General features: G+C 41.2%; 1 protein-coding gene across 1 annotated transcript in view; it reads right to left on the reverse strand.

Annotated features, from left to right (window-relative positions):
* caskin1 (CASK interacting protein 1) overlaps positions 1 to 21,626 on the reverse strand; it is a 161,714-nt gene extending 140,088 nt beyond the window's left edge. The window contains exon 1 of the mRNA XM_036589531.1: positions 21,013 to 21,626. Within this exon, the coding sequence (XP_036445424.1) occupies positions 21,013 to 21,106 (94 nt within the window). The 5' untranslated portion in view covers positions 21,107 to 21,626. The remainder of the gene's footprint in view (positions 1 to 21,012) is intronic.
* Between the last annotated feature and the right edge of the window lie 3,023 nt (positions 21,627 to 24,649).

The raw sequence follows: 24,649 nt of genomic DNA on the forward strand, positions 1-24,649 counted from the left end.
CTAAGCCACATCAGGGAGTGAAAGATCTAAAGCAGCCCACAGTAAGGCATGGCTTATGTGGGACAGGTCCCCAGATTAAGGTCATGTGGAGACGGGGGGTGGGGGGTCAGCGAGACGAAGCCCATTACGATCCCACTCACAGCCAGGAAACCCCAAATACAGAAATGTGGAGAAGGGAGTGATGCAGCAGCACTCTTAAAAATAAAGGTTCCTTAACAGTTCTTGGCTTGGATGTACAGGACTAAGGTAAAGCTCAAAACTTTCATATTTATGTATATTAACTCAAGTTTTTTTAAACTTTCAAAAGGTTCTTTACACTCACAACTCAACAAAATGGATCTTTAAAGAATCTTCCACTGACAGGTTCTTCAAGGAACCAAAACTGGTATCTCTCCAAAGAACCACCTTAAGTCTAGTCCTGGGTAATATGGCTGAAAATCGTATCACCATGTATGTTTTCCATGTCACTTGATTAAAGTACCCTGATAGAAAAACTGCATAGACCAGCCTGCCTACTCACCACCAAAACCAGCATATGTTGTGTTTTGGATGAGGGTATGCTGGTCAACCAGCATGACCACACTGGGGTGACCAGCTAAACCAGAACGAGACCAGAAAACCAGCATAAACCAGCATGGACTTTGTGCTGGTCTGTGTTGTTTTGTGAGGACTGTCTGCTCAATTCTAGGTCTAATTAGTGTTTTAAAGCTTAAATTTTTTATTTTAGGTGTTCTGTGTTGATCTGTTGCCCTGCGATGGACTGGCGACCTGTCCGGGGTGTATTGTGCCTTCCGCCCAATGACAGCTGGGATAGGCTCCAGCACCCCACCGTGACCCAGAAGGATAAGCGGTTTAGATGATGTGTGTGTGTGTGTGTGTGTGTGTGTATTGATCTGTTTTAAGAAAACAATTCAGCACTGCTAACTGAAAATAACTGTTAATTAATCCTGCTAACTAGCTAACACTAGCTAACTCCACTAACTGAAAACAGTTAACGCTAGCTTACCTTGCTAACATAACTGACACCAAATCCAGCTAAGTGAAAACAGATAACTACAGCTAACTCTGCTAAATACAAACAGTTACCGCTAGCTAACTGTGCTAGCTGAAAATAGCTAATGCTACCTAATGCTGTTAACAGAAAATTGCTAATGCTAGCTGACTGGACCCAGACAGCAGCATATATCGGTCCGCTGGTTTGATAAGGTCGGCACCCCACTGACTGTTTGCCACTGCAGGTCCACCCATCGACCACCCAGATTACTGTCCTGCATACAAGCTGTAACTAGTTTTTAATCTCCCCAAACAGACTTTAAATGCACAGAGACTTTTATTTTAGAAAATAAACTTAATCAAATTTTACAAACAACCGAGACAAAATATCAATTTTATAGAAATGTTGTTGCTGAAACTGAGCTGGATCAAAATTATTTACTAATCTAATTTACAAAGTGTAACTAAAGAAATGAAGGAAGGAAAAATTTGTAAATTGGAAAATGGAAAATGAGCAATGATAAGTGGACTTTTGTCTAATACTCCGCTTAACCGCCAGTGGACCGCCCAGAAAACGCTGAGCAAAGTGCCAGTGGACCACCAGCTTTGCCATTAGCAGGCCGACAGAGGACCACTGTCCTCTTGCTATCAGGGAAAATAACTAACAGCTAATGCTATTTAAAACTGTTAACTAAAAAACAGCTCACGCTAGCTGACTGAAAATAACCAATACTACTTAACCCAAAGCTTTTTCTGCTAGCTGCTCCTCTAGTGTGAGCTGTTGTGAGTGAATGGCTAGACTTCCTTTCCTGGCATCATCATTTATAAAAAAAAAAAAATCCCTCAAAAGTGCATTATCAACGTAAAAACTCTGATTTTCATCATTATCATTAGCACTTTCCCGCCAAGGCCTGAAGAGCCTCTCTAGCTCTACACATACTCTCACACACACTTACACACATACCCACACCTCCTCCATTTCCTCCCACACGTTTTAGCAGAATCATCACTTTACTGAAGTGAGATCCATCCATCAGGCCGGCGCTGCGGCCCCTGCAGGTGCGGAATCGCGCAGCAGATTTATTTCACTCTAAATCTACAGAAATGCTCCTGCAGAGAGAAACCAGCTCAGGCAGGAGCAGAACAGTCAGGAGGAGGGCTGAGAATCAGTAACAGCTCCATTACACAGTACAATACAGGATTCATGATACAGGCCTCATAATGGGACATGTGTCCCAATCAGCGCTCAGGGCAATGCATTACAACATAAAGCGCTACTGTAACCACATTACATTTGTCTGTAACGCAGTGATGTACCGTGTTACTGTTTCTAAGTCCAGTAATTGCATTACAAATCCTAACAGTTGGCACTTGCGCAAAATTGACTGACCTCTCCTCATGTGACTTTGGCCAGAGCTCGTGCAGGAGGTTGGACAAAAAAGGCAGAGCAGCCTTTTGAGGGGTACAAATAAGCACATTACTTCGAATTTGTTGTGCAAAATGACAAGAATGTGAAAATACAGTGCAAACTGTTCCCAGGCCAGAAACTACCGTCCACTGCTGTGAACACAGCATCGAATCTCTCTGAGCACCAGGCGACATGCTAACACACAACCGGAATCGTGGAATCATCTCCCGACCTCTGTTCGGGACTCAGACACACTCTCTACATTTAAAACTAGACTCTCACCTGTTGGCACAAGCATTCTGCTAATATCAGTTGTTTTACACTATTACTCTCTAATATCTCTCCATAAACGGACCTGTCCTGTTAATCAATCTCTCTCTCTCTCTCTCTCTCTCTCTCCCTTTATTTTTGCCTTTACATTTGCCTGAGTCGCCACATGGGAGCCACCAGAGCTGCTAGAGTCACCAGAGCTCCATCTCTGTTGGCTGATCTGCACCGTTTCGACCACCATGGAGTTTCATGCTGTACAAAGCTGTGCAAACCTCACCTGCATGAACTGACCCTGCTGATGCTGCTGATGCTGCACAGACTCATCTAATTAACCATTGCTCCACCTGTTTTTCCCCGTTTTGTATTCTAATATTTTACTCTAACTCTGTTTCCTATCCGGTGTGGTCCAGAGGAGGATGGGTTCCCCTTTGAGTCTTGGTTCCTCTCAGCGTTTCTTCCTCCTGCTCTTAGGGAGTTTTTCCTTGCCACTGTTGCCATTGGCGACGCTCATGGGGGCTCAGACCTGGATTTTTCTGTAAAGCTGCTTTGTGACAACACCTGTTGTAAAAAGCTCTATATAAATAAACTTCGACTTGACTTTTTGACTTGACAACTAGTAACGAAAGACCTCCGGACCCAGAGCGATGCTGAAGCTGAGTGTATGCTGACTCCAACCAAGCAGCCAAGGCTTTTCAACAGGTAGGAAAAGCAGAGGGTAACGGGCTTTTTTCTGTGCAGTACTATTTGGGCTGGTTTTCAACAACTTTATTAAAGAGCATGAAAGAAAGACCTCGTGTATGTCCTGCTTATCAGGATAGGCATTTGTGCTTTTTTCCCGTTAAAGGTGCAGCAGTTACTGTTATAACGTAGGGGTGTCAAACTCAAACACTAAAAGGGCCATATTAAAAAATCCCAACAAAGACGTGGGCCAGAGAACACTTACGTTTATGTTTCATTTTTCAAATAACATTTTGCTCTGACCCGAACTGACCACTGTTTATTCAAAATACAGCAGAACAGCAAAATATAGGCACTTGTAGTAAATCAGTACAGGCAGTGCTCAGCCAGCACAGCGACTTTCATTTGTTAACCGCTACTGTTATTTACTGACATTGAACTTGGAGAGGAGAGAACACAGTTTACTTGACTGCTGTTCACGCGGTTTAGTCTAATGGTGTTTTATTTCTTTTCTGAGCAGATGGATAGTTCCGCTTCATCCTCTCCTCGAAGTAAATGGTAAACAGCTTTGGTATGAGGGGGAAGCAGAGCCCTTGCAAAATTTGCAGGACCTTACGCAACATGCATAGTGAATGTATAGGGCTGACCGGCTCTGCATAACACAACAGTAGTAGCAGTGAAAATAATACGTACATACACACTTTCTAAGTCGCTTATCCTTCTGGGTCGCGAGGGGAAGCCAGAGCCTATCCCAGCAGTCAATGGGGGGAAGGCAGGAAACACCTTGGACAGGTCGCCAGTCCATCGCAGGGCAGACACACAGAGATATACATTCACACACACACCTAGGAGCAATTTAATGTGCCCAATTGGCCTAAATGCACATCTTTGAACTGTAGCAGGAAACCCACACAGACATGGGGAGAACATACAAACTCCACCCTGGTCGCCCAGCCGGGAATCGAACCAAGGCCCTTCTTGCTGTGAGGCGACAGCGGTACCCACTGCGCCACCATGCCGCCCTGAAAATGTAGTTTTTCAAAATAAAAATGAGGACTTTTATTTTGAAAAAGATCTGTCCATAAAATCCTTCACTTCTGGACAGCCAAAAATGACCTCGCTTTACTCTTTCGGTCATTTAAAGTAACATTTGCATGTCACTTTACCATATGGACAGTAAATTATTCATAAATATGCTATAAACAATAATATGATGGAGTCTTAGTGTGGTGGTGGGACTGGGAATTTTATAGGGCCATATAACTCATCCTTTCCCTGTAGATGCTGGATAACCACACAAATGTAAGTAGAGTACTTTGCATTGCAATTGAACTCCTTAAATGTCCAGAGCCCACAGACAGACACAAAGTCCTATTATACTCTTCTATAACCTAAGAATAGCTCAACCAGTTTGCATCGACGTCCCTGAAGTTACTGAATAACAAGCTTTAGTATGTAAACAGCCTGAGACTTTAGGGGGTTAAAGATCTATATAACATGCATTTCAGTCAGGCTAATTTAATAACACTGTTGAAGAAAAGGTAAAACAGAGTTTATTAATCTTTGGGATAACAGTGCAACAAAGCAACAAAGAGTGTCACTTCAATGGCATAACATGCACAATTATACTGGTGCCTTCTTCAGTACCATAGCGAGGAAGAACATCACTAAAAATAAAATGAAACCTCTAAAATATCTGGGATAACAGTGCTAGCAATTAGAATGAATAACGTTTTTCCTCAACAGTGTACAGACTGTTAAATTAACCCTTTGGCACAACAACATTTTAAAGAAGATCCAGAGTAAAAAGGAGAAAGAATAACAAACTGCCAAATACAAATGTTTAAGAAAAAACAAATAATTAAAAAGATGTTAAAAGTAAAGGTGAATCGTGCCTAAGCTTCAAAGCACTTCATGGTCATTTTTATTATTTATTATTTTTGGCTGTCCACAAATAAAAGACTGAAAATGATACAGTTTTTCAAATTAAAATAGGTCCTTTATTTTGAAAAAGATAGTCAGTAAAATGACATAGTAGTCCATGTTAATATCATGTAAAAATGTATGCTTTATCAATGTTGATTTAAATATTAATTCAAATCTAAATGTAAATCTAAATTACGGTTCCGGTTTGCCTTATAGAACTTAAATATACAAATATATAAGAAAAAATATATAAAACTCTAAATATATATATATGTGTGTGTGTGTGTGTGGTGTGTGTGTGTGCGTATACATATATATATATATATATATATATATTTATTTATATATATATATGTACATATTTATATATACACACATATATACACACACATACACACACATATATACACATTAATATCCACCAGTATTTCACCATTTCCAATGTACAGTGGTTTTTATAACAGTAATATAAGTTATGAAATAAAAGCTATTGCTATATGTGCTAATAATGAGTCTGAGGTAGAAAAATGAGATACATTCATGATGATTGGACCAAAAGAAATGGCCCAAAATTAGTTGGTAAAAATTCTGGTTCCATTGACTTACATTAAATGTAAATTACGTTTTTTCTTTCTCCTGTGAAGTTATAATTTTGGGGATATGAAGTCCGACAGCAGCGATACGTACATGTATACATGTGTGTGGGTGTGTGTGTGTATATATTTATATATATATATATATATATATATATATATATATGAACACACACACATATATATATATACATATATATATATATATATATATATATATATATATATATATATATATATATATATATGAACACACACATATATATATATATATATATATATATACATATATATATATACATATATACCAGATTATATAAGCTATGGATAGAAGATGTGATCTATCTATATATTCATGTTATGAAGTGTTTATGTAAGATGTTATGAATGATGTCAAGTGTTTCCCTTTTTTCAGTGTATTAAAGCAGATGTATAAATATTGATATACTCACATCTATTCATTCCCATATCAGCTCAGGTTATCTGTGATATTTAGCTGTATTGATATTGTGAACGCCGCAGAGAGAAGCAGTGGTACGGAGGTGGTTAATGATCGCTGTGCTGTTTGTCCTCTTTTTTTGTACCTCCATATGTTCCTCCTGCTAAAATTCCTCCGGCCTAATCACCGCTGGGACGCCGGCGCAGGTTGGAGAGAGAAATGGAGGAACAGTCACGCCTCCGTCCCCGAGACTGAGTCACGGCGGCTAATTCGCCACATCTGATCACACAACTAATCAGTAATAAGCACAGCAGCACATGGAGCCGCACGGTTACACTGCAGCTGCGAAGGCGAGGCGGTGCTGAGTCAGCGAGGAACATTCAGTCTATAGAGTGCAGGAGAGTTAATTAATAAATACTCAGAGTCTCCTCCTCCTTTCTTAGTGCTTTTGTGCTCTAACAGGGCTGAATGAACTCATTAATGATCTCGTTAGCTGGAAAAGGTGAGTCAGAGCAGGAAAAAGACCGACACTGTTGGAAAGCACTGCTCTATAGTGATACATTAGTGCCCATATTTTGGATATATTGCATTTTCTTTGGTCCAAATGTTCTCTGAGAACAAACCTGAAGAACTGACCAAAGAAGATAGAGTGCTAGGCCATAAAGCTTTTATGACTTCATTTATCATCAAATCCAGACTAAAACAAGAGAAAACCTAAACTTTTAGTAAATAAGAGTATGAAAATTATATGAAATAAAAAAATCAGTGGAGTTAGATGTTAGTCAATAGTATAAATATTAATCATGACAAAGTAAATATATCATTGGTAGTAATTTAAAATGCCATTAACGTTTGACCCTTTGACCCATCTGTAGTAGGGCAGGCTGTATGCTGCTCTAGTAGATAATGCGTTTCTCATTCAAATACAGCATATAAATGTCTTTTAAAGTGATATTTATTCAGATACTATGCAAATTATGGTAATTCCTTATTTATAATAAATCATACAGTGTGTGTGATGATGTAACAGAAAATACAATTATATGTCTGGGCAAATAATAAGATAATAATAAGTCTAATAAATCTGCACTCATTAACATACGAAATGCTTGCAGAAATGTAATGTATTATGTGTTATAATGTAATGTATTATGTGTTATTAGTATAAACCAGAGTGCCTCTTAAGAGTGATTTATGTAAATAAGCTCTGTTCTCATTGGCTGTCCTGTATTCATATATGTAAACAAACGATTTGGGCTAATTTTGCAGTTTCCTGTAAATGGAGGCACAAGGCCTCCAGTACCGTATTTGTTAATGAAAGCAAAAAATATATTTTTGATGAAGCTTATTTGGTCCAGTTCTGTGAAAAAGTATTTGCCCCCTTCTGATTTCTTCTATTTTTGCATCTTTTTTTTTTTTGCATGTCACATCTTCCAAAAAAATTCACACATGACAACGACAACCTGTGTAAACACAAAATGCAGTTTTAAAATGATGAAATAATAATATTACCCAACACCAACAGGCCCTGCATGAAAAAGCAATTGCCCACTGGGTTACTCAATCAACCAATTAACCAAACGTAGTTGTTAATCGGGGTTAATTACGCTTGATTACTGCCAGCCTTGTCGAATCTAAATATCACTTAATAAGAACCTTTCTGGTAATGTAAGGAAGGATCAACGATCTCAAAAAGCAGCACACTGCACTGTGATGAAGAGATGAGAGAAAGTTGTTAACATATATTAAAAAGACTGACCTGCATTGCTGTTGTTACCGTTGACTCATAAACAGAACTGCACTGGACTCATTGGAGTTCACTTCATGTATGTTATATTGGCTAAAGCGCTCAGTCTAAACGGGGGGATGTTTATAAATTTATCGTTCTTGCAAATATGGAATTTCCTCAGGCCTCAAAGCCTCTCATTCCTCAGCACTTCAGCGGCATAAACACAGAGGTGCCTGCTGTGATTGTCATGTATGAAGCAGAACTATTAAAGCAACTCTGTCATTTTCAAAGCCACTTACTTTCACAGCTCTCTGGCAGACATACTTTAACAGGGTGAATACAGGCAGTTTGTAGAGCACAGCGCATGAACAGCAGCTGTAAACAAAGCTTTCAGACCTTCAATACATCTTTCATGACTGACGGACTGATTGTATGCAGTTGCTGAATCTGTTCTTCTATCTAAAGCCACAGTTTATCAAAGGCGGCTCCCACCCTTCCTCCAATTCTGCAGCAGATCAAGAATCTGGGTTTTGGTTTTTCCCAAATCACAGATTGTACCTTTAAGCAGGAAAGGAAGCAGCGAGGAGTGGAGCCAGGTTACATAACAGCCACAACACGCCCTTTAACACTGTTTCACAGAGTCGTTAAAGGGCCTGTTTTATGGAAAACTGATACGTTTAATGAAATATGTAAACTGTCCTTATATGGGAACCAGGCTGCACAGAAAATCCTTGTAAAATTTATTATGGTTGTGATGTCACCATGTGAGGTCACAGCAGTTCCACCCATTCAGCCTACAGCAGTTTAGCCCCACCCATTCAGCCTACAGCAGTTTAGCCCCACCCATTCAGCCTAAAGCAGTTTAACCCCACCCATTCAGCTACAGCAGTTTAGCTCCACCATTCAGCTACAGCAGTTTAGCCCCACCCATTCAGCTACAGCAGTTTAGCTCCACCCATTCAGCTACAGCAGTTTAGCTCCACCATTCAGCTACAGCAGTTTAGCTCCACCATTCAGCTACAGCAGTTTAGCTCCACCATTCAGCTACAGCAGTTTAGCTCCACCATTCAGCTACAGCAGTTTAGCCCCACCATTCAGCTACAGCAGTTTAGCCCCACCATTCAGCTACAGCAGTTTAGCTCCACCATTCAGCTACAGCAGTTTAGCCCCACCATTCAGCTACAGCAGTTTAGCCCCACCCATTCAGCTACAGCAGTTTAGCCCCACCCATTCAGCTACAGCAGTTTAGCCCCACCCATTCAGCTACAGCAGTTTAGCTCCACCATTCAGCTACAGCAGTTTAGCTCCACCATTCAGCTACAGCAGTTTAGCCCCACCATTCAGCTACAGCAGTTTAGCCCCACCCATTCAGCCTACAGCAGTTTAACCCCACCCATTCAGCTACAGCAGTTTAGCCCCACCATTCAGCCTACAGCAGTTTAGCTCCACCCATTCAGCTACAGCAGTTTAGCCCCACCATTCAGCTACAGCAGTTTAGCTCCACCCATTCAGCTACAGCAGTTTAGCTCCACCCATTCAGCTACAGCAGTTTAGCTCCACCCATTCAGCTACAGCAGTTTAGCCCCACCCATTCAGCCTACAGCAGTTTAGCCCCACCCATTCAGCTACAGCAGTTTAGCCCCACCCATTCAGCTACAGCAGTTTAGCCCCACCCATTCAGCCTACAGCAGTTTAACCCCACCCATTCAGCCTACAGCAGTTTAACCCCACCCATTCAGCTACAGCAGTTTAACCCCACCCATTCAGCTACAGCAGTTTAGCCCCACCCATTCAGCTACAGCAGTTTAGCTCCACCCATTCAGTCTACAGCAGTTTAGCTCCACCCATTCAACCTACAGCAGTTTAGCCCCATCCATTCAACCTACAGCAGTTTAGCCCCACCCATTCAGCCTACAGCAGTTTAGCTCCACCCATTCAGCCTACAGCAGTTTAGCCCCGCCCATTCAGCCTACAGCAGTTTAGCCCCACCCATTCAGCAAGTCAATCTGAAGAACCATTTCACCATGCAGAGAAGCTTAAAGCTCGCTTCTTTGAGTGTTCATGGTTCTATATAGAACCTCTGTTTTTACTAAAGAACCATCTTTTTTAACAGCGTGGATCGCTCTTAAAGGCGCAGTAAGAAAAACAGCCTGTTTAATTAATAAAGGGTTATTAATTAATAAAGGTTAAAGGGAGGCTGGAAAATGTCCAGTCAAAATTAATTAATTTCTGATGTTGTATTAAACCACACAAACTTCATACGAGGACTTTAAAACGCAAAAAAATGTAGAACACGGGCTCTTTAACTGAGCTGTGGTACAGAAGCAGTAATCCTCCCCATCCATCCTCCGAGCGCTCGTATCCCTCCATCCTGCAGTGTTACTGTACACCACTCACAGCTCCCCACGGCGGCCCAGCATCCGCACACCAGAGCCACCGCCAGCGTTCACTGCCACTTTAACGTCTCTCTCACTCTCTCTCTATATCATTCAGTTCCTTTTCTCTCTCTCTTTCTCTCTTTCTCTCGCTTTTTTCTATTTCTCCCTCTTCCTCCCTCTCCTCTACTTTTCTCTCCCTCACTTATTTTCTTTCTCTGTCTTCTCTCTCTTGCTCTGTTTCTAATTTTCTCTCTCTCTTACCTATTTTCTCTCTCACCACTCTCTTTCTTCTGTTTTCCTTCTTCTCTCTTTTTCTCTCACTCCATCTCTATCTCCTGTTTTCCTCTCTCCCTCCGTTTTTCTTTCTTCTCTCCTCTGCCCTTCTCGCTTTTTCTCTCTTGTTCTCTCTCTCTCTGTCTCCTCTGTTTTCTTCCATTTCTCTCTCTCTTTCTCCTCTGTTTTCTTCTTCTCTCTCTCTCTCTCTCTCTCTCTCTCTCTCTCTCAGCCATCTGTGCTGTAATGTGATCATCTCGGTGTGTGCTGAGAGATGGAGGTTTGGATTGGGTTCAGGATCTGAGGCTGAGTGTGAATATTGCCTGGAATAGAGCTGCAGAGGCCTCATGTTTTCCTGGAGCATCTCTCAACCTGCTCGGCTCGAATAACAGCACAGATTTAAAGCAACAGCTCGCAAAAAAAAACAACAACAACAAAAAAAATCCTCCCCTTTACTCCAAAACTTAGTCGATCATCCAATACAGGTTTGGTGTCCGATGTCTGCTTCTTTAGTTTTAGCGCTGGAGCTACGAGGCCGAGTTTGTCCCACATAAACACGAAACCACATAAGTGAATCTATTACTCATTACTCAAAGGGAAATTCCACTAGTTTTTCAAAATGTCTGCAACGTCTCGAGCACAAAGCGTTCCTGAGATTTTATTCTTTTATGTACAACGTCCTTTAATGTTGCACACAACGTCGTCAACCTGAGAGGATTAAATAAATGGAAATTCCACAATTTCTCAAAATATTTGTATAATTAAGTGTTTTCTGCATAACAGAGTGATTCAGAGTGGTTTGGTGTGAAATGGTTCAGATGTCTTTACAGTGGTGGTGATAGGAACCAGGGGTCGCCATGACTACAACACAAATATAGACATTTTATTTACTATCCAGAACCACCAGTGAACCTACACGAGTCTTCTGAGTTTATATGGAATGTTGATGGAAAATAGTGGAAAATCTGAAATAATAAGTTTTCTTTGGGGACTATTTTGCCTCACAGCGCCCTGCATGTATCCCTCCACCATGAATGGAGTTTAAGTTCTCTAAACTATCATAAAACAGTGTCTCAGTCATCAGGCAGTGAATTCATAACCATTTCATGTAGGAACTTTCTGTGAGGGAGCTTTTAGAGGTGGACGTCTGGTTCCTATCACCACCACTGTGAACAGCTCTGACTCGGTAAGTTTCTCTAGAACAGAGCGTTTCACACCAAACCACTCTGAATGACTCTGTTTACATCTTAACCACTAAATTATGCAGAAAAAAAAATGGGTGGAATTTCTCTTTAAGTACTCTCTAATAGACTTAAGTGTCATTTAGAGTCCTGACATTCGGTCTAAACACTGAGTACTGACACTGCTCTGGTCCACTGTGCGCTCAGTGAGTTATTTCCCTTTCCTAGCCCTGCTTTCTGCTGTGCTGCGTTTGGTGACCACTGTGGAGTGGAGTTAGCTTTCACTGCCCACATGTACAGTCCATTTTCACAGAGCTGGAATGCTTTTCATCCTGCAGAAGGTTTACTCGCTGCAGATGGAGCACAGTCTTCTGTGAATCTTCTGCTTCGTGTTAGTTTACAACCAGCCGAGTCACAGCCAATAGGAATCAGTCGCTGCATCTCCCCATCCCCTGCTGTGATTGGCTGCTCTCTGGAGACACATATTTGCTGTACAGCATTAGGACGGTCCTCTACACACAAACAGCAGCAGACACAGCTCACTGACTTCAGTTCACAGCGTCATTATCAGCACCAAGTGTTTAAGCCATAGTTCAGTGGTAATTCAAATTCCCCCACTGGAGCTGCGCTCTTAAAAAGACGGCTCTTCAAGGGTTCTTTAGTGAAGACAATGGCTCTATATAGATTCATGAACACTCAAAGATCCATCTGCATGATTAAACTGTTCTCTGCATGGCGAAATCGTTCTTCAGATTGATGGAGAATGTGTTGTATATGGTTCTGTATGGAACCTTTTTGAAAATGGTTCTGTGTAGCACTAAAAATAGTTCTTCTATTGTTTACGACGTCAAGCTTATAACTATAGCAGAACCTCTTTTCGTGCTATATAGACCCATATACAACACATTCTCCATCAATCGGAAGAACCATTTCACCATTTATGCACAAATGGTTCTTTGAGTGTTCATTATTCTACAAAAGCTTATGTGTTCACTAAAGAACCCTTGAAGAACCATCTCTTTCACACCAAACCACAGTGAATGACTCTCAACCACTGAATTATGGAGGAACTTTGAGAATTGGGTGGGATTCCCCTTTAGGTAACCTGTAATAGGTTTTTTTATGTGCTCTTATGTGGGTCATATCAGCTAACACCAAACATGTCTTGGCTGATGGGCCACATTTGGGGTCAGTGCGGGGTGGGGGTGGGGGTTGGGCGGGTTAGTTTTGGGCAAAGTATCGCTTTAAAACTGCAGCAGCTCTGTTCTGCCTCACAGGACATCACACTGATGATCATGTTCACTCCACACACGGCCGGCTCGGCGTCTCTCGCTGTGTGGGGGTGCGCAAATGTGCAGCGGTGTGGACGCTCGTGTTCAGCCAGCCTGTCACTTCTGGAGGCAACATTCAGCTGAGCAGCTACACACTGAGACAGAGAGAGAGAGAGAGAGAGAGAGAGAGAGAGAGAGAGAGAGAGAGAGAGGTAGGGAGAGAGAGAGAGAGAGAGAGAGAGAGAAAGAGAGAGGTAGGGAGAAAGAGAGAGAAAGAGAGAGAGAGAGAGAGAGAGAGAGAGAGGTAGGGAGAGAGAGAGAAAGAGAGAGAGAGAGAGAGAGAGAGAGAGACAGATAGAGAGACAGACATTGCTGTCTCCCAGATGCCGGCCATGAAATGTAGCTGCCTTACTGTTGCTGCCGACATTAAAGGGACGATTCAACAAAAATGAAATTTTAGCAGTTTTCCCTCTTCCTCCAAATATGATCTTTAAAAAAAATATATTCAAATAATCAAACACATAAACAAAATTAAGGCTTTAAAATTGCTTCTGCTACTGTTTCCAACTATGTGACATACTATTGTGTCATACAGTGTCAGAAAGCACAGTCTATTAGAATTGAGTCTATTAGAGGTTACTTAAAGGGCCCATATCACTGAAAACTTAATCTTGATGCAGTATGTAAACATAGTTTCAGTCTACACATTTAAACTTAACTACAATAACAGCCAGTTTCTGTGATGTCACAAAAACGAACACTTACTTACACCCACCTATTCCGAGTACAGCAGTTTAACCCCGCCCATTTAAATTTTAGTTTTAAGGGGTGTTTCAAGCTGGACTACTTTCTGAATATGGCACAAAACATGACAGCCAGTCAGAACAGAGCTCATTTACATATATCAGTCTTAAAGGTGCAGTAACCAAAGCCTGTTTAATTGTAAGGGATAAAGAGAGGCTGGAAAACAATCATGTGGAAAGGAATCAGGACTGTTTTGGTCAAATAACCACACAAACTTTGTTAGTGGACCCCAGGCAGGAAAATGTAGGATATGGGCCCTTTAACATCTCTACATGGTTCGAGGCAAGTATGTGATGACTTAGGCTATGTTTACACAGCAGGTAAAAGTGCCACAAATATGATTTTTCCTCATATGTGACACAGATGTGTGTCTGTGTGTCAGTGTGAACAGCAAAAAATGCATTGAATCTGACATTTTCAATTCCGATCTGAGACGCTTTCATATGTGGTACTGAAATCCGATCCGTACCCGATCTGCGGCAATGCGACTCAGTCTGAACAGCCAGATTGGAATTCATGCGGTTTTCACATAAATCCAACTCGACATTCATCATAATTTCGCGCAGCTGAGACTTTTGAGGTGATATTTCTGTACAAAAATTATTAGAGACTCATCCAAAACTCTGCGTGTTTGAAGAGATTTCTAAAGAAATGTCCGAACGCGGCCGCAGGAGAACGAGGCTGCAGTGTCAAAGAACAGTTAAAACTCTGAAAGCAAAGTTTAAAGAATCCGAGGACGCGAACCAAAGAAGTGACCGCGCCCTTTTTACGGCGAGCTGAACTCATTCTGGGTGATGAGCCCAGCTGTCAGTCAGTGAAGCTTCGTGATGGCTCCTGTGATGCTGGTGAAGATGAAGCTGATCCTCCGGGAGCGACTGGCGTTCGTTGTTGGTCGTGATTGTTTACCTCTGGATGAGCCGTGAAGCAGCGTGACGCCCTGTTCTTTTATACATGAGGGTCAGTTTAGGAGCTGATCTGTTCAGACTGATGATACAGATTACATTTAAAAGATAATGTGAATTTGGGCCACTTTTACCTGCTGTGTGAACGTAGCCTTAGACATGATGCTAATCAGGGGGGTTTCAGCTTACATTACTTATTAGTTATATTAGCCTCGTAGCTCCAGCACTAAAACTAAAGAGCAAGCTTCAGACACTGAAAGGTCTAGCCTGATCAACTTTTTTCATGTCAACGTATCGCTTTAAAGACAAACAAGGCTGCTGACTGTCTGTGTCATACAGTTTGTGTAACTCAGGAGAGTCCTGGCCAAATATCTTTATTATATTCATGAAAAATGTGTTTGAGTGTAATTATCCTCCTTAGGAAGCCAATTTCAGCCTCTCATTTCTACTTCACTGATAAAAAAAATCCTTAAGTATATGATTCCATATTTGGCTCCTACTTTGTTGTAAACTCGCTTTGTGAATGTGTGGAACTGTAATTATAGCATTTTGCTGTCAAGGCTTTGAGGATCTGTCTCTGTTAGCATGTTAGCTTAGCTTACGCTGCACTAACGTAGTGGCTTACGGCTTTGGCAGTGACTGAAAATAAAAAAAAGACGCAGAACTACAAAAGCAACTGTATCAGTATGTTTAAAAACCCATTTATGAAGCAAGAGGACTGTTAGCTGCGCTAGTTGCGCAGGCCTCGGTTATTTCAATGGTTATGCTAGCATGAGGCACCAGAATGTGACTGCTGCACCGTTGAAGGTGGAACGGGACAATCAGAACAAGCAGTTGGCGAAAAAGAAGCCGACTACAGCTTCATCTAGAGTTTCTGTATGAACGACGGGCATCAACTTATTTTTGCTCTCTCACAGAACCAATAGGTCAGTTTTGTCCCGTTTGCTGGCGTTTGTGATGGCTACTGGTTACCTTTGCAGCAGCAATTGTAGCAGCAGTTTGCTAACCCACAGCCTAGTTAGCGTTAGCTAATTTACTTGCTGTGAGGTTGTTTGCTCTTAGGTTATATTATGGTATTGGTCTGTTTAATGTTTGCAAAGGCTTTTATGGCCACAAAAATCTAAAAAAGTTGTTTGCCTTGGCAACGCGTCCATGAATTTGCGCCTTTAAATGTGGCATCCAGCCCCGCCCTTGATCGGTATCAGCTATTGGCTGATCGTGCTGAAAGGTGAGCGCTGAGCGGCGATCAGTATCGGCCCCAAAAACACCGAACGGTCCATCTTTCAAAAATCTGTTCTGAGTGTAATGATCTTCCTTTAGAAATAATTAAAAGAATAAATTACTTCATAGTACAAAAATGCTGGATAATAAATTAATAAATACTGACCACGGCCAAGGATTCAAGTTAATCTCTCACACAGACGCTGGTCAAATGTGACCGCCGCAGGCTTTACACATCCTCACCGCGCTGACGGCACAAGCAGGCGTCAGAACGCGCCGAAAATTAGAGTGTAACAGGAAGCTGGTGAATTAGAGAGAGGATATGATGGATTACAGTCATTTTCCAGCATCGCTGGAGCAACTTAGCGGCATGTTTTCTGCTCCAGCGTCCTGATGGGCCATTAGACTGACCTGAGCGGCTCTGAGACAGAGACAAAAAATGCAAAAAATGCAAAAATAACCCAGCTACACCTGCAAGGGCTGCACATTCAGTACTCAGAGTACATAGCAAAATAAAAGTCTCAGAAAAAAGACCAAAAATAAACCAAGAGCTTCAGTATTCCGGCCTACACTCTGACCACACTCTTTAAAAAGATGGTTCCTCAAAGGTTCTTTAGTAAAGACAATGGATCTTTATAGAACCATGAACACTCAAAGGACCATTTGCATGCTTAAATGGTTGTCTGCCTGGTGAAATACTTCGAATGTGATGTATATGGTTCTATGTAGCATCAAAAAGGGTTCTTCGTACAATAGCAGAGCCCTTTTAGAGCTACACTCTTAAAAAAGACGGTTCTTTAAGGGTCCTTTAGTAAAGACAGTGGTTCTATATAGAACCATGAACACTCAAAGAACTATTTGCATGCTTAAAATGTTCTCTGGAGAATGTGTTGCATATGGTTCTATTTAGAACCGTTTTGAAAAAGGTTCTATACAACACCAAAAATGGTTCTGCAATTGTATACAAGCTTGACATTGTAGCAATAGCAGAGCCCTTTTTGGTGCTATATAGAACTCCATCAATCTGAAGAACCAATTTACCATGCAAAGAACCATCTAATCATGCAAATGGTTCTTTGAGTGTTCATGGTTCTACACAGAACAACCATCTTTTTAAGCGTGTACATTATTTGTTGCCTTATGCAGCGTCATAACACTCTGCCTCGATTTTATATTGTTTTCATGTTTTCATTCTTCAGTGTTCTCTCACTACAATACCCAGCATGCATTACACAAATACAGCACACACCAATCAGGCTCTCTGCTTTTGCCTTCCAAAAGGTGTACGTGGAAGAGAGCTGCAAAGGCACAAGAAGAGAGAAAATCTCCTTTACCTTCCATTAATTTGGGCTGATTTCAGTTAAAAAATAAAGACATCAATCCATATTGCATCACCGTACAGCCCTGTCCTCTTCTACAGATACTGGACTGTCTGTCATTTGATCCACAGCCCTGTCAATCACTTTATAGATTCAAAATAAATGCTTATCCACAAAAGTGCAGAAAATGTTGTGATGAAACCGTGACTCAAATGACTGAGCTGTAATATCTGAAATAATACAAAATGCATTATGAGTGTGTTCACTTATTAATACTACCACTATAAAGCCCCTGCTAGAAAAACCAGCATAAACCATAGCTGGTCACCAGTTAAACCAGCATGTCTTGTGTTTTGGATGCTGGTATGCTGGTTAACCAGTATGACCATGCTGGGTGACCAGCTAATCCAGCTCTAGACCAGTAAAAAACAGAATAAACCAGCTTGGAATTCACTACTACAAGCATAAAGCTTCTGCAGACATGAGACTGTGGCTTCATAATGACTCAGCTGTTAGCGTTGAAATCTGCGTCTATTAAACACAACCAGATGATAAACTGCCAGTTAATCATCACTGTTTGCTCCTAACAGACTCACTTTAACTTTTAAACACGCCATATTCTCCTTATAACTGGATATATTCTTTCCTCACTAGCAGACTGGACAGGTAGCAGGAAGCTAGGTAGCAAAGAGCTAGCTGGCTAACAGGCTAACGCTACAATAATAAAAGACAGACTTTAAGCTTTTAATTAAAACATTACTTAAAAACTGAGACATACAAAGTAAAGATTGATACTTAAATGCCTGTTATAAGCTTCAAACGTTCATAATTAAACTAGAGCTGACATAAAAATCCCAAATAGCACCGCGCTAACTTCGCTAGCCTGATGCTAATATAGCCAGTAGCTACCATTGTGAAAGTGCAAGGAGCTTTATTGCAGTGTTGGTTTAAAAACATAGTTCTACACCAGACATTGCTGTGAAAATGGAACACTTTATGGTTCTCTGTATCTGAATCTCAGTGTAAACACAATTACACCGTTTAAATGAAATGACTTTATTAGCGTGAATAATTGGTGTAACGTTAGGCTGTAAACAGGATCCTCTGAATAAAGTCAGGTGTGTACCAGGGTTGACAGATCTGCTGAGAGAAACAACCAGGTCTATGGAAACAAGCCCAAAAGAAGCAACTTAGCTCATAAAAAAGCCCCAAACAGGCAACTTTACCACAGTATGTGAGATAGACACCACTGGATAAACAAATATATGTGTGTGTGTGTGTATATATATATATATATATATATATATATATATACACACACACACATGTTATTTTGCATTAATAAGCATACATTTAAAAAATACTGTAATTTGTAATTTTACATTTTTCTTGAACAAAACCCACTGGCTGACAAAAAATGAGGAATGAATAAACAGCTGAATGAAAAAATGAAAATGAAAGTAAAGATGTTGCACATAATGAACTGGCAAAGTAATCCTATCAGTGAAGGCAAAAAAAGATATGTTTTAAAAAATTACATAGCCTACTGGGCCTTTGACTGGCCATCTCAATTAATGTATGGAAAAAATTGTCTCTTGTCCTCCTTGTCTTGTCATCAACTCTGTATTTTTTGTTATTATTGTTGTTTTTTTTTCCTATTTCACCCACATAATCCCTGACACTGTTAATGAAATAGCTAAAGAAACTCCATCATGGTGCGATTTTGATTTGTTTTGATGTGTATGGGGAAGGGGAGCAGGGAACAGGGTTGGGGACAAACCCGCAGTTTGGTTTTATTAGACAGGTATAGTGGAGAGAGACCGGGTTAGGAGCCCACAAGCAACTATACTTTAGAAACAAGCCCACAAAACACAATCCATGACTACCAATATTTATAAGCGACTTTCAGAAAAATACGGCCTAAGTCACTTATAATAAACAGACTTGGCAACAGTGGTGTGGGGGTGGTGTGGCATCACAATGCTGGCTTAACATTGTGATATCTGTCAGCCATCAACGTCGGACGACGGCATCATCTACCAGCCCAACCCTACCAGCACTAAAAGCTTTGATATGAGCTCTTGTAGTCATTCTGTAGCAAATTCATTACCACGAGGGTTTAAAATCCCTTCAGAGAGCAGAACAAAGCAACAAGATTCAGTTCAGAGTCGTGTAGCTTCTAATATGTAATGAAGTCTGTTGCTGCAATCCATGTTCACAAGTTGTGATAAAAGTTCTGTGGTAAGAGAAGTCTTTACGCTAGAAGGAGGTTCCTTAATAATCTCTAATAGAATCTCTATGAAAAGACCCAGCATGACCGCAGAAACGGTGATCTGAGTCAGAGTCACTGCAAAGAAATGCCTCAAGCTTCAATAGATACTTGCATTGTGCTGAAAATCATGCAGGAGCAACCAACAGGCACACCTGGACACCTCTGAGGGTTTTCAGGCATTAATTATCTGTCAATGATAATGCAAGGCAATCATGTATAACATGTGAACAGTAAACAAAGTCCAGCTGAGCTATTTCACCATCACAACATACCAGTTACACACTGTCCCCTTTATTCACTGCCAATTCCAGCCACTTTATTAGAAACACCAACCTTGTGATTCCAAGAACTGGACACTTTATTGCGAACACCAACCTTGTCCTTCCACTCACTGGCCACTTTATTAGAAACACCAACCTTGTGTGTCCACTAACTGGCCACCCTATTAGAAACACCAATATTGTGATTCCACTCACTGGCCACTTTTTTGGAAACACCAACCTTGTACTTCTACTCACTGGCCAATTTATTAGAAACACCAACCTTGTGTGTCCACTAACCGGCCACTTTATTAGAAACACCCACCTTGTGCTTCTACTAACTGGCCACTTTATGGCAAACACCAACCTTGTACTTCCAATCACTGGCCACTTTATTAGAAACCCTAGTCTTGCTTTTCCACTCACTGGCCACTTTATGGTAAACACCAACCTTGTACTTCCACTAACCGTCCACTTTATTAGAAACCCTAGTCTTGCTTTTCCACTCACTGGCCACTTTATGGTAAACACCAACCTTGTACTTCCACTAACTGGCCACTTTACTGGAAACACCAACCTTGTACTTCCACTAACTGGCCACTTTCTTGGAAACACCATCCCTGTACATCTGTTGCAGCACAATCTATCAGCCCCCACCCCCCATTCAGGACCGCTGCTGTCCAGATGTTATTCAGGTGGTGGACCATCCTCAACCAGCCTGATGTGCTACAGTCTTAGCAAGGTGGAGCTACCAGGGAGGGGTTTCAGATAAAATGGCCAGCTAAGTGTACTGCACTCGGCCTGCTGAGCTGCAGTGAAAGCCGCAGTGAAGACCACAATGTGGACCAGCAGACATCTAGTGCTACATTTTCCAGCTTGTGCTGCAACAGCACCCACTTGCACACGTCCGGCAGGCTCAGCTCACCACCGCGCTCTGAAGGTGGCAGTGATGCAGCTGCTGCTGCCCCCCCTCCCCACCTCCACCACCCCCGGTATCTCCTGAACACGTTTCAGCCATCATCCCAACCGTAGCACCCATGCACACCCATGCACTGCTGCTGCTGCTCATGATGATGAGGATGATGATGCACCTACTCGCTTTGCCTGGTTTGGGTCTCTGCAGGATCTTCTGCACGGTGAGCAGATCCTCGGTCTTCACGGCCTGAAGCAGCTCCTGATCCTTCCCCATCCTTCAGCACAGCTTCATCACATCCACAGCATCCTCTGCGCGGGGGGGTGGAGGTGGTGTGTGTGTGTGTGTGGGAGTGTGTGTGTGTGATGCTGCTGAAATCCAGGGAGCCCTTTTGCAGCGAGACGGTTACACCGAGCACGATTTCAGGCTCTGAAAATGACCAAAAGCATCAGATTCTAGGCTGCAGCTTCGCAATCAGCGCGCGAGAGAGATTCCCAAAGCGATCCGTGCATTTTTCCTTCATTTATTGTTTTTTTATCATTATTTTTTAGTCCACGGTCTCTTCTAGAAGCTGGAAAATCGCGACGCTGACGAAGCTGTAAGACGAAAACAAAAGCGAAAAAACGAAAACGCTCGACACGCGCAGACAGGAGCGAAAAGGAGGAAACAAAAGAGCAAAAAATAATAAAATAAACGTGTTTTTTCTCGTTAAGTGCCGAGGCGTGGCGGCGGTGCGCTGCCTGCTGCCATAGCTGCGCCTGATGTGTGTGTGTGTGTGTGTGTTTTTTACTAGCGTCTCGGAACAGCGTGCAAGAGCCCACCCGTATTCGGACAGGCCACGCCCACCTGCGCTGCGATTGGTCATGCTTCACAATTGGTCCTCTTTATTTGCTGACAGATCTGCATACAGAGCAGATATAAAACCCGAAGATGTGATCATGGTTTTAATTGCTGTGTTTAAATTTTACACTTATTTTTTGCTAAATATCTTTTACACACAGCAACATTTAGCACCTGTGAACTGTCTCATTAATTTAATTAATCTTAAATCTCTTAGCAACAACAACAAAAAAAGTTTGTCAACGTTTGTTTTTTTTTATTTTGTTCATTTATTGTTGTTGACTACTTATGAGATTAGTTCATCTTTAGTATGGATGAATTTGAAGATAAGTTTAGATAAAAAAAATATAAAACGTATTTGATAACAAAATGGGAAAAAGTAAAGAAAAGCAAATTCTGTAATAATAATAATAATAATAATAATAATAATAATAAATATATAAACAATCGATATATATACACTCTTAAAAAGATCATTCTTCAGACTGATGGAGAACATATGCGCATACAATATATGGCCAAAAGTATTGGGACACCCCTCCTAATTATTGAGTTTAGGTGTTTCAGCCACACCCATTGCTAACAGGTGTATAAAATCAAGCACATAGTCTTACAGTCTCCATAGACAAACACTGGCAGTAGAGGGTCGAACTGAAGAGCTCAGTGACTTTAAACATGGCTCTGTTATAGGATGCCGCCTTTATCACAAGTCAGTTTGTGAAGTTTCTGTCCTGCTAGATCTGCCCCAGACAACTGCAAGTGTTCTTACTGTCAAATGAAGCAACAACATCTCAGCCTCAAAGCGGTAGATCGCACTAACTCACAGAGTGGGGCTGCCGAGTATCATACCATGTAAAAGTCGCCCATCCTCTGTTGCGTTACTCACTACAGAGCTCCAAACTGCCTCTGGAAGCAACATCAGCACAAGAACTGAGCGTCAGACGCTTCATGAAATGGGTCTCCATGACTGAGCAGCTGCACACAAGCCTAAGATCACTATGTGCAATGCCAAGTGTCGGCTGGAGGGGTGTAAAGCGCTGCCGCTGGACTCATATAGGTGTGATGGTCAGATGTCCACATAGTTTTGGCCACATAGAGTATATCTGTGTGTGTGTATATATATATATATATAATATATATATATATATATATATACACACACACATATATATATATACACACAGATATATATATATATATACACACAGATATATATATATATATATACACACACACACACATATATATGCAAATATACTTTGAAAACTGTATATGTCTATACATAAGTATATATATACATAAATATATATATATATATATGTACACACTGACACATCAGCACATTGTGTATATCTTACATATTTAAAACCACAACAAGCATTAAAGACATATAATATACAATCAAATATTTGAATGTAGTATATTTATTTTTATTATTCTTTTTACCTCTTGACAATTAATAGTTATAATAAAAAAAGAGAGAAATAAAAAAGAAAAACCGAGAGAAAACGCTAATACGACGTTAGCCCCGCCCCCTGTGCGCTGTGATTGGCTGGTACAGTTTGTACTCTCCGTTCTAAAACGCTTCGCCTCGCGCACTAGAATTCCACACATCAGAAACAAATACACAGCGGTCTAGAATGGCGGGACGCTTGTGATGTCATTAGCCAATCACGGCGCAGGAGGGGCGGGCTTTGACGGAATACGGGTGGGAAATAAAAAAAAACGCCACAGCTACTGCGGTGTGGAAAACATCAGATTCTCTGAGCTCAGCTGAGCAGCGTTTCACATAAATCAGACTGTTTACATTCTCTGACTAATATGGAATAATTTACTGACTGTAACTGACTGTAAATATGAAGTGGAGATGAAATACATATTTAACAGTTTATTTACTTAGGTGTCATGCATTGCAATGTTTTATGGATTATTTTCATTTATTTAGTTGATTCTTTTTGTGAATTTGGTCAGCAGAACAAAAACTCACTGTTTTTACGTCAGTTAAGGTCAGAAGAGGAGCTGCGTATGAACTCCATTCAGGTCAATGTGAGCACAAAAAAGCAGCTGTTTTAGGAATAAGCAGGAAAAACAGATCTGCAGGGAAATTTATCACAGAGAGAGAAAAAGGCCAAATCTGTACACCTTAAAAATCAGCCATAATGTTAAAAATACCTCCTTGTTTCTACTCTCACTGACCACTTTATCAGCTCCACTGACCACATAGATTCACTCTGTAGTTCTACAGTTACAGACTGTAGTCCATCTGTTTCTCTGCATACTCTGTTACCCTGTTCTTCAGTGGTCAGGACCCCCATGGACCCTCACAGAGCAGGTACTATTTGGGTGGTGGGTCATTCTCAGCACTGCAGTAACACTGTGTTAGTGTGTGTTGTGCTGGTCTGAGTGGATCAGACACAGCAGTGCTGCTGGAGTTTTTAAACACCTCAGTGTCACTGCTGGACTGAGAATAGTCCACCAACCAAAAATATCCAGCCAACAGCGTCCTGTGGGCAGCGTCCTGTGACCACTGATGAAGCACTAGAGGATGACCAACACAAACTGTGCAGCAGCAGATGAGCTATCGTCTCTGACTTTACATCTACAAGGTGGACTGACAAGGTAGGAGTGTCTAACAGAGTGGACAGTGAGTGGACACAGTGTTATAAATTAATATTAAATATTAATGCGGCCTGATTTATGTGAATTCTCTGATATGGGCTTCATTCTTCATCTTCCTCCATCATCATCATCTTCATCATCTTCTTCTTCTTGCTTTGCTCTTCATCTTTTTTGTCATCTATTTCTTGTTTATTTTGTCTTCCTCCTCTTCTTCCTCATCATCTTCATCATCATCATCTCCTCTCATGTCCCTCCTCGTCTTCTTCTTCTTCTTCCATTTATTTTCTTCCTCTTTCTCTTCTTCATCACTTTAGGTTGTTCTTCTCTTCTTCATTTGTTTTGTTATATATTTAATGCTGT

Source organism: Colossoma macropomum, unplaced genomic scaffold (genome assembly GCF_904425465.1).
Source record: "Colossoma macropomum unplaced genomic scaffold, Colossoma_macropomum, whole genome shotgun sequence".
NCBI lineage: Eukaryota > Metazoa > Chordata > Actinopteri > Characiformes > Serrasalmidae > Colossoma > Colossoma macropomum.